We start from the raw sequence: 12637 nt of genomic DNA, 5'->3' as shown, positions 1-12637 counted from the left end.
ATAGGGAACGCCACATTGAATTTGGGACTAGTTAGCAATGCTCAGGGGCGTAGCCACAAGGGGGTCCACCGGGTCCGGACCTCCCAAAAATTTCGAAACTTGACTAACATTTGTAGACTTTCTTAATAAACTATACCTTATTAACACAGAAACGATTGATGTAGGCTAAATATTTTATTTTACGCCTCATCATGTACTCTTCTTTTCTTATAAAAATAATCGTTCTATCATTTTTTCTAAAAATATAGGTGACAGTAATTAAGAATTACTTATGGTCTTTTCGGGTGCAGTATAAGACAGGTTCCATATTATGTAGACGTATTAGACCTCCCTCAAATACTTTGGACCCCTCCCAGTTAACATTTCTGGGTGTAGAACTGGCAGTGCTGTTTTTTTTTTTTTTAATGTTGTTTGATTTTTTTGGCTTCTGTTACATGCTGATCCTACATCTGGCGGGTTTCGAGGTTTCCTTTCCAGAACATATCACATTGGTAAGCATTGTTTCGCCTCATGTGCATTGTATATTGTTTTCATCGTGCATTGCGTAACAAGCAAGACGGATGATTTTGAATGTAGTTTTTTTTCTTTTACGCACATGTGTGTGTGTTGATGTATGAATATGTGACATTCGGAATTCATATACCAGTACCTCTTTTGTATCAGCTGGTTTGGTTTTTAATTATTAGGTTTAATTTTATTGTGTGTGCTTTAATTCTGTAAATAACCTACAAATTCTGAATGAATTGTATATCATGACTTCTGTAAATAACTTACAAAAAACATTGACCAGCTCTCAACTGAGGAAAAATTGGCAATTAAGACAGACAAAACAAGCAAAGGGCAATTCAGGAGAGTGTTCGAAAAAAATAAATCCAGTTTAAATTTACAGGATATCTTATGCAGTAGTGTTGTTTGCACCAGATACATTTCCTCAATTTATTTTAAATTTTCCAGAATAAACTGTGAATAAAGTGTGTTTAATGTACATTTTTTTATAACACTAATCTCTGCTACGAACTCTCTTCAGTCACGCTGAAGAGGAATTCGGATCACTGTCAAGGACTGAGTTTGCTAGAATGAATCGTTCGCAATAATCTAGAAAAAAATATTTAGTAAATCTACAAAGCTTTGAAATTAACATTAACAGTACCGGTACCTATGGCGTCAGCAAAAGACGAAAAGTTTTTTTTTTTTCCACATGAGAAAGAATTGACACTTTCAAGGAATTGAATGTCCGAAGAAAGGTTATCACCATTGGTTATGCTTTCCATCGAAAAAGACCTGACAATAAGAATACCAGAGTTCAACCAGCATGTATTAGACAGATTTGCTCCAATCAAAGAGAGGAGAATGAACATACTAATTAATTAAGGCGATTAATCGGATAAAATGTTCTGCATTTTTTATTTTTTAAAAACATAATTTTATTTAACATGTCACATAGCATTTGCATCTAAAATTATGCTGATTAGTCAATGAGTTAACTTTATATCTTCTGTGTATTATCGTTCGTACTGCAACACCCGAAACCACAATCCACCGGCCGCCCCTGCTATAGGACCGATTGTAGTCGGGTTAAGACATCATTGAGGAACTAGTATGTGAACTATCCAAATATCTATCTTTCAGAATTTCCGGTATTTGCACAATCATTTTTAGAAAGGCTGTTTGGAAGTACTTGATCACTCTCCACCTACCTCTCTAAAAATTGGTGTGCAAGTACTGGAGCATTCTTAAACGTGAATATTTGGATAGTTCACATATCAGTTCCTCAGTAAAGTATTGACCAGCCTACGATAGTCCCGTAGGTTCATTTTCGTAACATCCTGCAAAGGTAATTGTTAAACACTACTAAAAAAGAAAACACATTTTCTGTTTTATTAAACGGACATTACTGTTATAAAGGACAATAGAGTGTAGCATGCATTATTTATAAATGGTTACAAATAACGAAATAAACAGTGATCACAAAGTCTATTTACTAAATATCGCGCATCCACATATTCATGAATGGTCGCATTGTATTAATGTGGGATCATAGCAGAGGACAACTTTTTAGGTAATGTTACTATTCTTTACTATTTATTCCAGATTGTCTGTGTTTACACCATCGTTTTCATAACAGAGTATGAAAAAAGGAAATGAAATCCGTAAGTTTTACGTCCCACGCTTATGCTGGCAAGGCTAAAGGAGACGGTGATGGTGAGAGATGAGTGAAATGGTGGAATGAAGAAAGTGGGAGGAAATGGGAGAACCCAGAGAAAACCCACGAGCACGGTGTTTGTCCACGACAAAGTCCACAAGGCGCGAGCTGGGATCGAACCAGGGACCCCAAGCACCGGAGGTGAACGCTCTACCACTGAGCCACCGCGCCGCCCCAACAGAGTATGATTCTCCTCCATGTACAATGTGAAGTTCTCCTCAATATTGTTGCCGTGATGGCATTAAATCCACGCCGAACAGCATAATTAAGTTCGTCAACTGTCTCGTAACATGTGGCAGCAATCTTTTGCTTAATGAACCCCCATAATGCATTGTCGCAAGATGACAGATAAGGACTCCGGAGTGGCCATTCCAAAGGTGCAGGCAAATGGACAGAACCACGTCCAATCCATTTATCAGGAAATAATACCTCATTGAGATACTCTCTAACGGCAACAACGTAATGGGCTGGTGCCCCATCCTGCTGGAACCATACACGACTGAGCAGTTCCCGATATCTTGCAGATATGGAATAAACCAATCAAGTAATATGGCGAGATTCTAATGTGATTCACAGCACCGTCAAAGAAATATGGACTTACCAAGTGTGTTGCAGACATTGTAGCCCAGACCATGACATATAGTAGGTTGTGTTCAAGCTCTTCATAAAAATGTGGGCTTCCTTTACTCCAGAAATAAACGTTTCTGGCCTTTGAACTGCAATATATTTGCACACTCGTCCAAGAAAAACACTTTTTCTCTTGAAGGAAGAGTTGTAAAGACATTGAACATTTGCCCACAAGCCTGTTGAAGTTTCTGCATGTCATTACCAGTCAATTCATTTACAAACGAAGGTTTAAATGTCTTTACGTGCAAATCCTTCGTCATTTGTTTTTGTAATGTCAAGTATGGAACACCCAGTTCCTATAACCGCTTACGGATGGACTTTTTTTGGCGAAGGTTCGACAGACGCTGCAGCCTTCAAACACGTTTGCAGTCATGTTGATAGTCGTTCTAAGCGGGGCTTATCTTTTATGCAACCAGTTACAAAGAGCTATTTCTCCCGCTGTAAAACTATTGCTTTTGGAGGGAAAGGTTTCTGAAACCTTACAGTGAAATCATGCTGAATATTCCACATCGATTTTCCTGTATGCGGTTATCCATGAACCCATGTGCTCGTTACGATCCGTTCTTCCATGGTGTAAGTGGACTCATTAGTCATGATTTAGATGTATATCAACACCTGAAACAATAAGAAACAACAGTTCATTAACATATACGGTATGTAATACATCGGGTACAAGAGGACTTTGTAATCACTTGGTAGTCAGTGAAGAAGAGGAACATGGTAAACATAGGGACAACAGATGGTAGCACCTCTTATGTAAGTGTTGCCAGAAAATTCATACTCTCACAAAACTATTTTCGTGAAAGATTACAGGAAAAAGAACATATTATTCGTTACTTGGTATAAATGTCAAATATACCACGTAATACTCTGTAAGCGTAGCAAAAAGTAAAATCTAATACAAATTCTTAATGACAGTTATTAGATACTTATGATATCCTTGAAAGACAATATTAAATTACAATATAGTGTATCTACCTGATACACAGAATTTTAAGGTTGCTGTGAAAACTTTGCTAAGTTATTGTTTTTAGCAAATGAAAAACATCATTGAACACTCTAATAAAGTACTTCATATTAGCATCGGAATGGAATGCATTCATCATGCTAGCTGAAATGTAACTACCAACGCGTAGTATCCTATAGAAAGTTCCCGTGGTACTGTTCTCTTTTCGTGCCGCGTTCTTCACCTAGTTTTGTGACACCGCTGCAATGTTATTTTTACATCCCTCAACACAATAAAATCGGTATCACCGAGCCTGTGTTAACCACAACACTAGAGTGCAACACGAAACACTCCACAAATAATGTACTTTTTCTCTTTGTTGAATGAATACTATATTCACTTTCTTGCATCAGAAGTTAATTTATGCTTATTTTGTTTCAGATTTGTAAGAAAAAGGAGTGAAAAATGAAGATTTTGGCGTATAAAGTAAGGTATGGTCATTAAATTTACGTTAAGTATTAGTACACATTTGCAGTAATTGTTACGACAGCTTTAAGAAGAAAATTTTCTGCATTAGGGTAGGCGGTACGATATAAATATGTGACTGCTAGTACTACTACAACTACTATATACAGTGGCGTATTTAGGGGGGGGTTTCCGGTCTTAAGCCCCCCCCGAAATCTTACTTACTATAGTAAAGTATATGAAATATCTTGCAGAATTTTCACGTTTTCAGGCAAAGCCCCCCCCGAAAGAGGAAAAGCCCCTCCCGAAACAAAATCGTAAATACGCCACTGACTATATAATAATAATAATAATAATAATAATAATAATAATAATAATAATAATAATAATAATAATAATTTATTTGTTGTGCTAGGAGCAGCGATCTGTCAAAAATAGCAGTAGGTCAGATTAATAACCAAATAAAACTATAAGAACTCAAGAGTAAGAAAATGTTCACTTCCTTTCTTACAATTTCGTACCAGTTAAATCAGGGATGCAAATAAGCATTCGCCGGGGACGAGTGGTTCATCGGTGCGGGCGAGTATTTAGTATCATACCGAAGGTAAGTAAATCATTTCTATTGTGGGGTGTGGGCTAATAGCTTTTTTCTTGGACGAGTAAAATTGTGTTGCTTATTTGCATCCCTGAGTTAGATATAAAGAAATTAAGATCTTTTTACTAGATTACTTATATTAATACTATTAAAGATTTGAAGTTACAGATTTCGATTTACCTTATAGTGCTATTTTCCCCCATAGTTTCCGGAGTATACGCAGCAGACCTATTTGAGATCTTTTAAGTTTTATGTCCCACGCTTATGCCGACCAGGCTGAAGGAGACGGTGATGGTGAGAAATGAATGAAAATGGTGGAATGAAGAAAATGGGAGGAAACGGGAGGACCCCCGAAAAAACCCACGCACACGGTGTTTGTCCACCACAAAGCTAGCTGGGTGAGACCTATTTGACTTGTTGACTTATGTAATTCTTTATCTCATTCCGAATCTGAGAACCTTTATTAAAATGTTTTGAAATAGACATATAGCCTACATTTTTTCTTTTTACTACAGCTTTAGTTATTTAATACTCGTCTATTTTTCAATGTGTCAAGGTTTAATATTACTTAAAAGCATTTAAAACGTATCCAGTTTTAAAGTATTTACTGGGCGTCTTTTGTATCTTTTCTATCTTTCAGTTACTGACAAGTAAACCTTACGTTTGGGTGAATCGAGTTGCTGGCTGAGACACATATGAGAAAGTAGTACTAAATGTGGTCAGTATTTCAGTGAAGTTTTAGGTGCGAAGCTCCAGGGGTTTAGGAGATACAGCTACCAGAACATCACATGGAAGTACAGAATAGTCTTCATACAGTTGGAGGTAAAAGCTCTGTAAGACCTCTTGTAATGACCAAAGTTGAATAACATATATATGGGTATATATTAGGACTAGGGGGAAGTCATATAGTAAGAGTATACCTAACGGCGGCCATCTTGAAATCCGCCATTTTGAATTAAGGTTAAGTTTTTAAAATAGGAATAGGGTCATGTGATGCATGATTTAAGGCGCAAATTTAATCAGAAGAACAATGGTGACGTTAATTTTGATTTACGCGCAATTGGTAAAAAGTTACAGGGAAATTAAATATTGTTGCAGCATGTGTATTAGTCCTTTACCCCACCTTGTAAATTTTGTGATAATGTTAATAATTAAATAAAAAGCAGGTGGATACATATTAGGTCTATGGTAAGAGTTGCCTTGATGGCGGCCATGTCCAAATCCGCCATTTTGAATCAGACAAAAGTTTTAAACAAAACGCATAACATTGACACTTTATTAATAGCAAATTTTACCATAAATCCAACGGTATAACCATTTTTGCTTTATCATTAACCAGCATTTGTTATCGCATAAACAAGTTGCTAACTTAAGGAAAAATGACCAAAGTGGAATTGAGTCATAATTGAACTTGGGTCTTTCTTCCAGAAAAGACCTCAATTAGTACAATCAATATTTAGTTCAGAAAAGAGTCCATGACTTGCACAAATGCTCTGCTCACAGTGAGCACACCTGACAAAGGCAATCGAGTTACACTTGACACATTTGTCGTTAACAATTCCGTCAAAGCAGTAGTCGTAAGGAGCGATCCATTTAATTTTCCACTTTGGTTATCCATTTATTCCATGGTCATCCACTTTGATCCATTTAGTACAATCAATATTTAGTTCAGAAAAGAGTCCATGACTTGCACAAATGCTCTGCTCACAGTGAGCACACCTCACAAAGGCAATCGAGTTACACTTGACACATTTGTCGTTAACAATTCCGTCAAAGCAGTAGTCGTAAGATGCGATCCATTTAATTTTGTGCTGGTTAAAGATAAAGCAAAAATGGTTATAGCGTTGGAGTTATGGTAAAATTTGCTATTAATAAGGTGTCACTGTTATGCGTTTTGTTTAAAACTTTTGTCTGATTCAAAATGGCGGATTTGAACATGGCCGCCATCAAGGCAACTCTTACCATAGACCTAATATGTATCCACCTGCTTTTTATTTAATTATTATCATTATCACAAAATTTATAATGTGAGGTAAAGGACTAATACATATGCTGCAACAATATTTAATTTCCCTGTAACTTTTTACCAATTGCGCGTAAATCAAAATTAACGTCACCATTGTTCTTCTGATTAAATTTGCGCTCTAAATCATGTATCACATGACCCTATTCCTATTTTAAAAACTTAACCTTAATTCAAAATGGCGGATTTCAAGATGGCCGCCGTCAGGTATACCCTTGCTATATGACTTCCATCTAGTCCTAATATGTACCCATATATATGTTATTCATCTTTCGTCGTTACAAGAGGTCTTACAGAGCTTTTACCTCCAACTGTATGAAGACTATTATGTACTTCCATGTGATGGGTAGCTGTACCTCCTAAACCCCTGGAGCTTCGCACCTAAAACTTCACTGAAATACTGACCACATTTAGTACTACTTTCTCATATGTGTCTCAGTCAGCAACTCGATTCACCCAAACGTAAGGTTTACTTGTGAGTTTCATACTACAGATCAGTGTTTGTAGATTGAGGGAAATTTCCCTAATATAGGGAAATTTCGTAGGTAAATTTAGCAAAAAGGGAAAAGAGAAATTTTTGACAAAACGTGAAAATCCACTGATTGACCAATAAAAATTTGTATTATTATTATTATTATTATTTGTTCAGAAATGAATAAATACACTAGCAATAGTTTGTGTTTTTTCAAAGTAGCATAATTTGCATCCATTGTTGGCAGCGTGTATTTATGTGTATGTGTTTTGTATTTGTAAAAAAGAAACGGGAAAAAAGTAAAAAAAGTAGAATCAAAAAGTAAATGAATAAAACAAATCTGGTTGGCACTTAAGTGTTGTAGTTTACGAAGAGCCTAATATAGTTAAATTAATCTAATCACAACTTCTGTCATAGGAATTAAACACTGAACACACCAGGGAAAATTTGATAAGAAAAAGGAAAATTTAGTGTCAGTCTAGGGAAATTTTCTTAAGGAAACCTACCAACACTGCTACAGATACAAACTATAGTAATAATAAATGTGTAAGTTTCAGAAAAGCATGTGTAATAGTGCAATACGTATTCAGAATGTAGTCTCTGTTAATAATTTTTACGAATACTGTGTAGTTCAACTTTGAGGATAATAATAATAATAATAATAATAATAATAATAATATATTTATTTTTAGTGCCATGAACAGCCAGATAGTAAAAATACAGCACTTAGTCATAGAACTAAGGATTATAACACACATCTTATATTCCTTTTAATATTAACAATACATTTGTTTCGACGATAGGAGGTCATTGTCTATCTTATAATATATACATAATTTTATGACTTGTATCTTGTCTGGATAAACATAATTACTTCATTATTCATTAAAATAGTTAGTCAATTTTCTTAAAATTGTCCTTAAAACAAGGATATCGTCAAACATACAAATATACTATAAAAATATACATACCTATTAAAATCTATACGTCTGTTCAATAAATACAATTATCCCGATAATATATTAAAAGAACTTGTCAGTTTTCTTAAGATTATAGAATTTTTATTCATGGGAACCACTTCCGATGCTTTTCTAAGATTATATCTTGGTACCCTTATACCTATATTATGTAGGCAGTATTCACTACTATATCTATTATCTAAAATTTTCTGAATAAAGTTTTTTTCTATCATTTTTCTTCTTACATGTAATTCTTGCAACCCCCAGTATTCGATCCAGTAATCATAACTATGAGAGTAGTAATCTTTTTTCTTATTTCTACATAATAGCCTAATGAAACATTTTTGAACTGATACAATTTTGCTACATAATGTTGTGGATATATTATTCCATATAATTGTACCAAATTCTAATCTGGGTCTTACAAGTACCTTAAATAGATAGACATATGTATTTGTATTTTTAAACTCAGGCCACTGTCTAAATATAAACCCTATAGTCTTTCGTGTTCTATGTACTATGTCATTAATATGATAATTGAATTTCATATTCATGTCAAATGTTATGCCTAAATCTTTAATCTTTTCAACTTTCTGCAGGAATATTCCATCTATGACTGTAGTATTGCGTCTTATTGGTATATGAAATAAACTTAGTTTTATTACAGTTTATTTTCAGTAGATTATTTTTACACCATATACTAATACTATCCAAGTCTTTTTGGAGTAAGTAGTTATCGTATTCGCTATTCACTATTCTAAATAACTTCAAATCATCAGCATATAATAATATATTTGAGAATTTAACCTTTTCCGTCAGGTCATTAATAAATAATGAAAAAAGAAGTGGTCCTAAAGGAGATCCCTGAGGTATACCATTCTTTATACAGCCAATACTGGAAGTTACATGACCAATTTTCACTCTATAATAATAATAATAATAATAATAATAATAATAATAATAATAATAATAATAATAATAATAATAATAATAATAATGTTATCAAATTAAAATTCTGATAGACATTGAATTTAAAAGCAGTTCACAAAGGATTTGCTATGTTTGGTATGGGCAGGCCCGTATCCAGGAGGGTCTAGGGGTGCCGCCCTCCCTAAATATTTACTGCCCCCCTAAATTTTTCACGGTAGGCTTGCAAATGAACTATAATATGGTGATGAACTATAATATAGTTAGATCGGCCCCCTAAATTCTACTGCCTCCCCCTACATTTTGGGGCTGGCTAGCAGCCTGCGTATGGAGTTCGTTGTTTCTGTAGTACGAAACAAAATGGTCAATGACTTTAAGATATTAATTAGAGTTCATGAATTAGTACGCCTTATCTTAAAGAAAATAATGTTATTATATTATACAGGGTGTTTCAAAACAACACCGACAACGTTTGGGAGGTGATTCCTGACACCAAGATAAGGCGAAAAGTATAGACCAACCTGATTGCACAAATGCTTCCTTTCGGAGTTATAGGCTGTCAAAAACATGAAAAACTGAACTTTAAAGGTTCATAGCTCCAAAACTATGGGAACTACTGAAGTCGGGTCAAGACTTCACTTAGGAACTAATATGTGTCCTATCCAAAAATACATGTTTCAGAATCCTAAGGTACTCCTGCAACATTTTTTGTAGAGGGGATTTGGCTACGGGCGCATAACTTGAAGTACTCACCAACTAAATCTGAAGGACCCAAGTCCAGGCTATAGGGAGGCTGAGGGATCCCGTCCAATTTTCATGATTTTCTGCTGTGTCATCATGGCTGTGTGAGACTTGGCATTATCATGGTGGAGTTCGATGATCTTACGTTGTAGCTCCGGTCTCTTGGTCTGAAGAGCACGTCGTACGTTATCCAGTGACAAACAATAACGCTTCTTGTTAATTGTGACATGTTCCAAGATATCTATGAAAATGATACCACACTGGTCCCAGAAAAAGGAGCCATAATTTTCTGCGCTGATATGAAAAGGAATTTTTTAAAAGGAAAATCGCTGCAACCAACTTTGGGTACTGGCGTAGTCCAATATATGATCCTCATAAACCAGAAGCATCGGTTTTGAACAGGAATTCCATTACTGACCATTGTCCGATCCTCATGTCTACTTCAGTGTTCATTTTGGTTTACCTTTAAACAATAGTAAATAACAATTATTACAATTTTGAAGCAAAAGAATCAAAGCAGGTTCACATAAAATTTCATCAACATATTCTAACTGACAAAAATATTATAGCCATCTGTGCAGAACTTATTGAACGCTCTTTTGTAATGCAAAATGACCATTGGATCCAAAAAAGGCCTTTTAAATGAAACTATACTGCTAGTGTTTTGTCTGTGGGTGAATCTTAAAAGGAACATGTGGACACTCTTTACAGGCAGTATTCGCGTAAAGGAGTATGTGTAGTGTCACCGTTAGGAAGAGACAAACACCAACGTATACTATGTTTGTTAATAATGTATTTTGCTACATATGCAGTACATAAATCAGAAAATTTCTTCCAGCAAAATTAAGACTGTCAATCAGTTAAACAGAAATCAAAATTTAAGAGTTAATAATAATTTTAGATTTTATTTCGATTACCATATTATTTACTGTCTTCTTACTAGCATCATGATGAATAATGTAATAAGAGTATATTTCTATATCAGTTTCGCTTCAATAAGAAACATTCTTCTTGTACAACATCTATTTTTAGGTTTATGAAGAAATTAGCTTTTCTCCATTTTCTCAAAAACTACGCATGAGGTTTTATGCTCTTGCATATCATTTTGTTCAGTTGTATATGTCTCGTCTTTCGACATAGAATTTATTTATTTATTTATTTATTATATTTTCAGATTAAGAACAACAACACGATGCCCATGATATCCCTACGTGTAATTACTACGTAAGCAGTAGATGAAGCTATGTTTAGGAAAAAACAGTTGAATAAAATAATTCTCTTTTGTGCTTATATTTCTTTGACCCTTGTACAGTATATTAACATCCTTTGTATAGTAATAATTCAACTTTGTGTTTTAAAATAACAATATGGAATAAATTTCACTGAAGCATTGCAAATCCTGTTCCTTGTAATTTACTTAGGAATGACATATAAGTTATGATTGTATCAATATTCCACTAAATTCCAATGAGTTGGAAATAAAATGTTTATAAAAGCTCAGAAATCTTAATTTCTTATGTTTGAAAGTTCTGATCGATGTGTTTCAATCATTATAACTACTCCAAAATACTTATAATCTGATGCATCACATGTTGTATACAGCGTCGCTTAGCACTAGCAGTTTTTCAGTGCTCAATTGACCAGAGCTTCAGTACTTGATTCACGTAAACAATAAATGATGATATGGTCCATGACAAAAGATGGTTCGTAAATATTACGTTTGTAAATAAAGTAATTTTATAAAAGGTTTAAAGCTAATCACTAGAGTACGGATCTTTGAAAATATGCATGCACTCATTTTCGGATACGACCTAAAATATAACCTAAAAAACAAAGGAGTTTTGGTGATGCCAGAGTGGAGACATATGCCCAAGTCAAAATAAAGTTAAAAATGTTTATAATTGTATATTTTTCGGCTTCTCGTCTATAGATACGAACTGCACTATGTGGTAACGTCGCAGATAAAGAGTAAATCTACTAATCTATCAAACAGTTACGTCAATTCTTTTCAGTTAGCAGCTAAAGTCGATACGCGTTCACACTAGCACCACCTATTAGCATAATAATCGATGAAACTGCTTGATGGATTCGTACAGCAATGCTAATGGTTCTAAGTTAATCTGTGACATTGCCATATGGTGAAACTTTTGATTCCTTATAGTATGGTTGAAGAAGGCCCCTGAGGGTCTATACCATTATAGAATACAAGGTGTTTCAAAACAACCGACAACGTTTGGGAGCTGACTCCTGACACCAAGATAAGACAAAAAGTATAGACCAACCTGGATGCACAAATGCTTCCTTTCGGACTTATAGGCTGCCGAAAATGTAAAAAAAAAAAAAAAAAAAAAAAAAAAAAAAAAAAAAAAAAAAGGACTTTAAAGGTCCATAGCTCCAAAACTATGGGACCTACCGTAGTCAATTCAAGACTTCACTTAGGAACTTAAATGTGAGCTATCCAAACATACATGTTTCAGAATCCTAAAGTACTCACGCAACAATTTTTAGCAGACAGTTTGGTTACGGACATATAATTTGAAGTACTCGCGATCTACCTCAATAAAAATTGTTCTGGAAGTACTACAGGATTCTGAAAAATGGATATTTGGATAGGGCACGTACTAAACGGCGTGAAAACATCTTGGCATTTGAAGGCGGCGCTCAAAGTTCCCTTTAAAT

General features: G+C 34.6%; 1 protein-coding gene across 1 annotated transcript in view; it reads left to right on the top strand.

Moving 5' to 3' along the window:
• The window catches only part of LOC145684921 (uncharacterized), a 33150-nt gene extending 21601 nt beyond the window's left edge, over positions 1–11549 (top strand). Inside the window, exons 6-7 of the mRNA XM_081757273.1 lie at positions 4218–4267; positions 11133–11549. Coding sequence (XP_081613399.1) covers positions 4218–4238 — 21 coding nt within the window. The 3' untranslated portion in view covers positions 4239–4267; positions 11133–11549. The remainder of the gene's footprint in view (positions 1–4217; positions 4268–11132) is intronic.
• The last annotated feature ends 1088 nt before the right edge of the window (positions 11550–12637 follow it).

This window comes from Thermobia domestica, chromosome 5 (genome assembly GCF_964235325.1).
Source record: "Thermobia domestica chromosome 5, izTheDome1.hap1.1, whole genome shotgun sequence".
NCBI lineage: Eukaryota > Metazoa > Arthropoda > Insecta > Zygentoma > Lepismatidae > Thermobia > Thermobia domestica.
The sequence above is the reverse complement of the archived record's forward strand: the minus strand, read 5'-3'. Positions and strand labels throughout refer to the sequence as shown.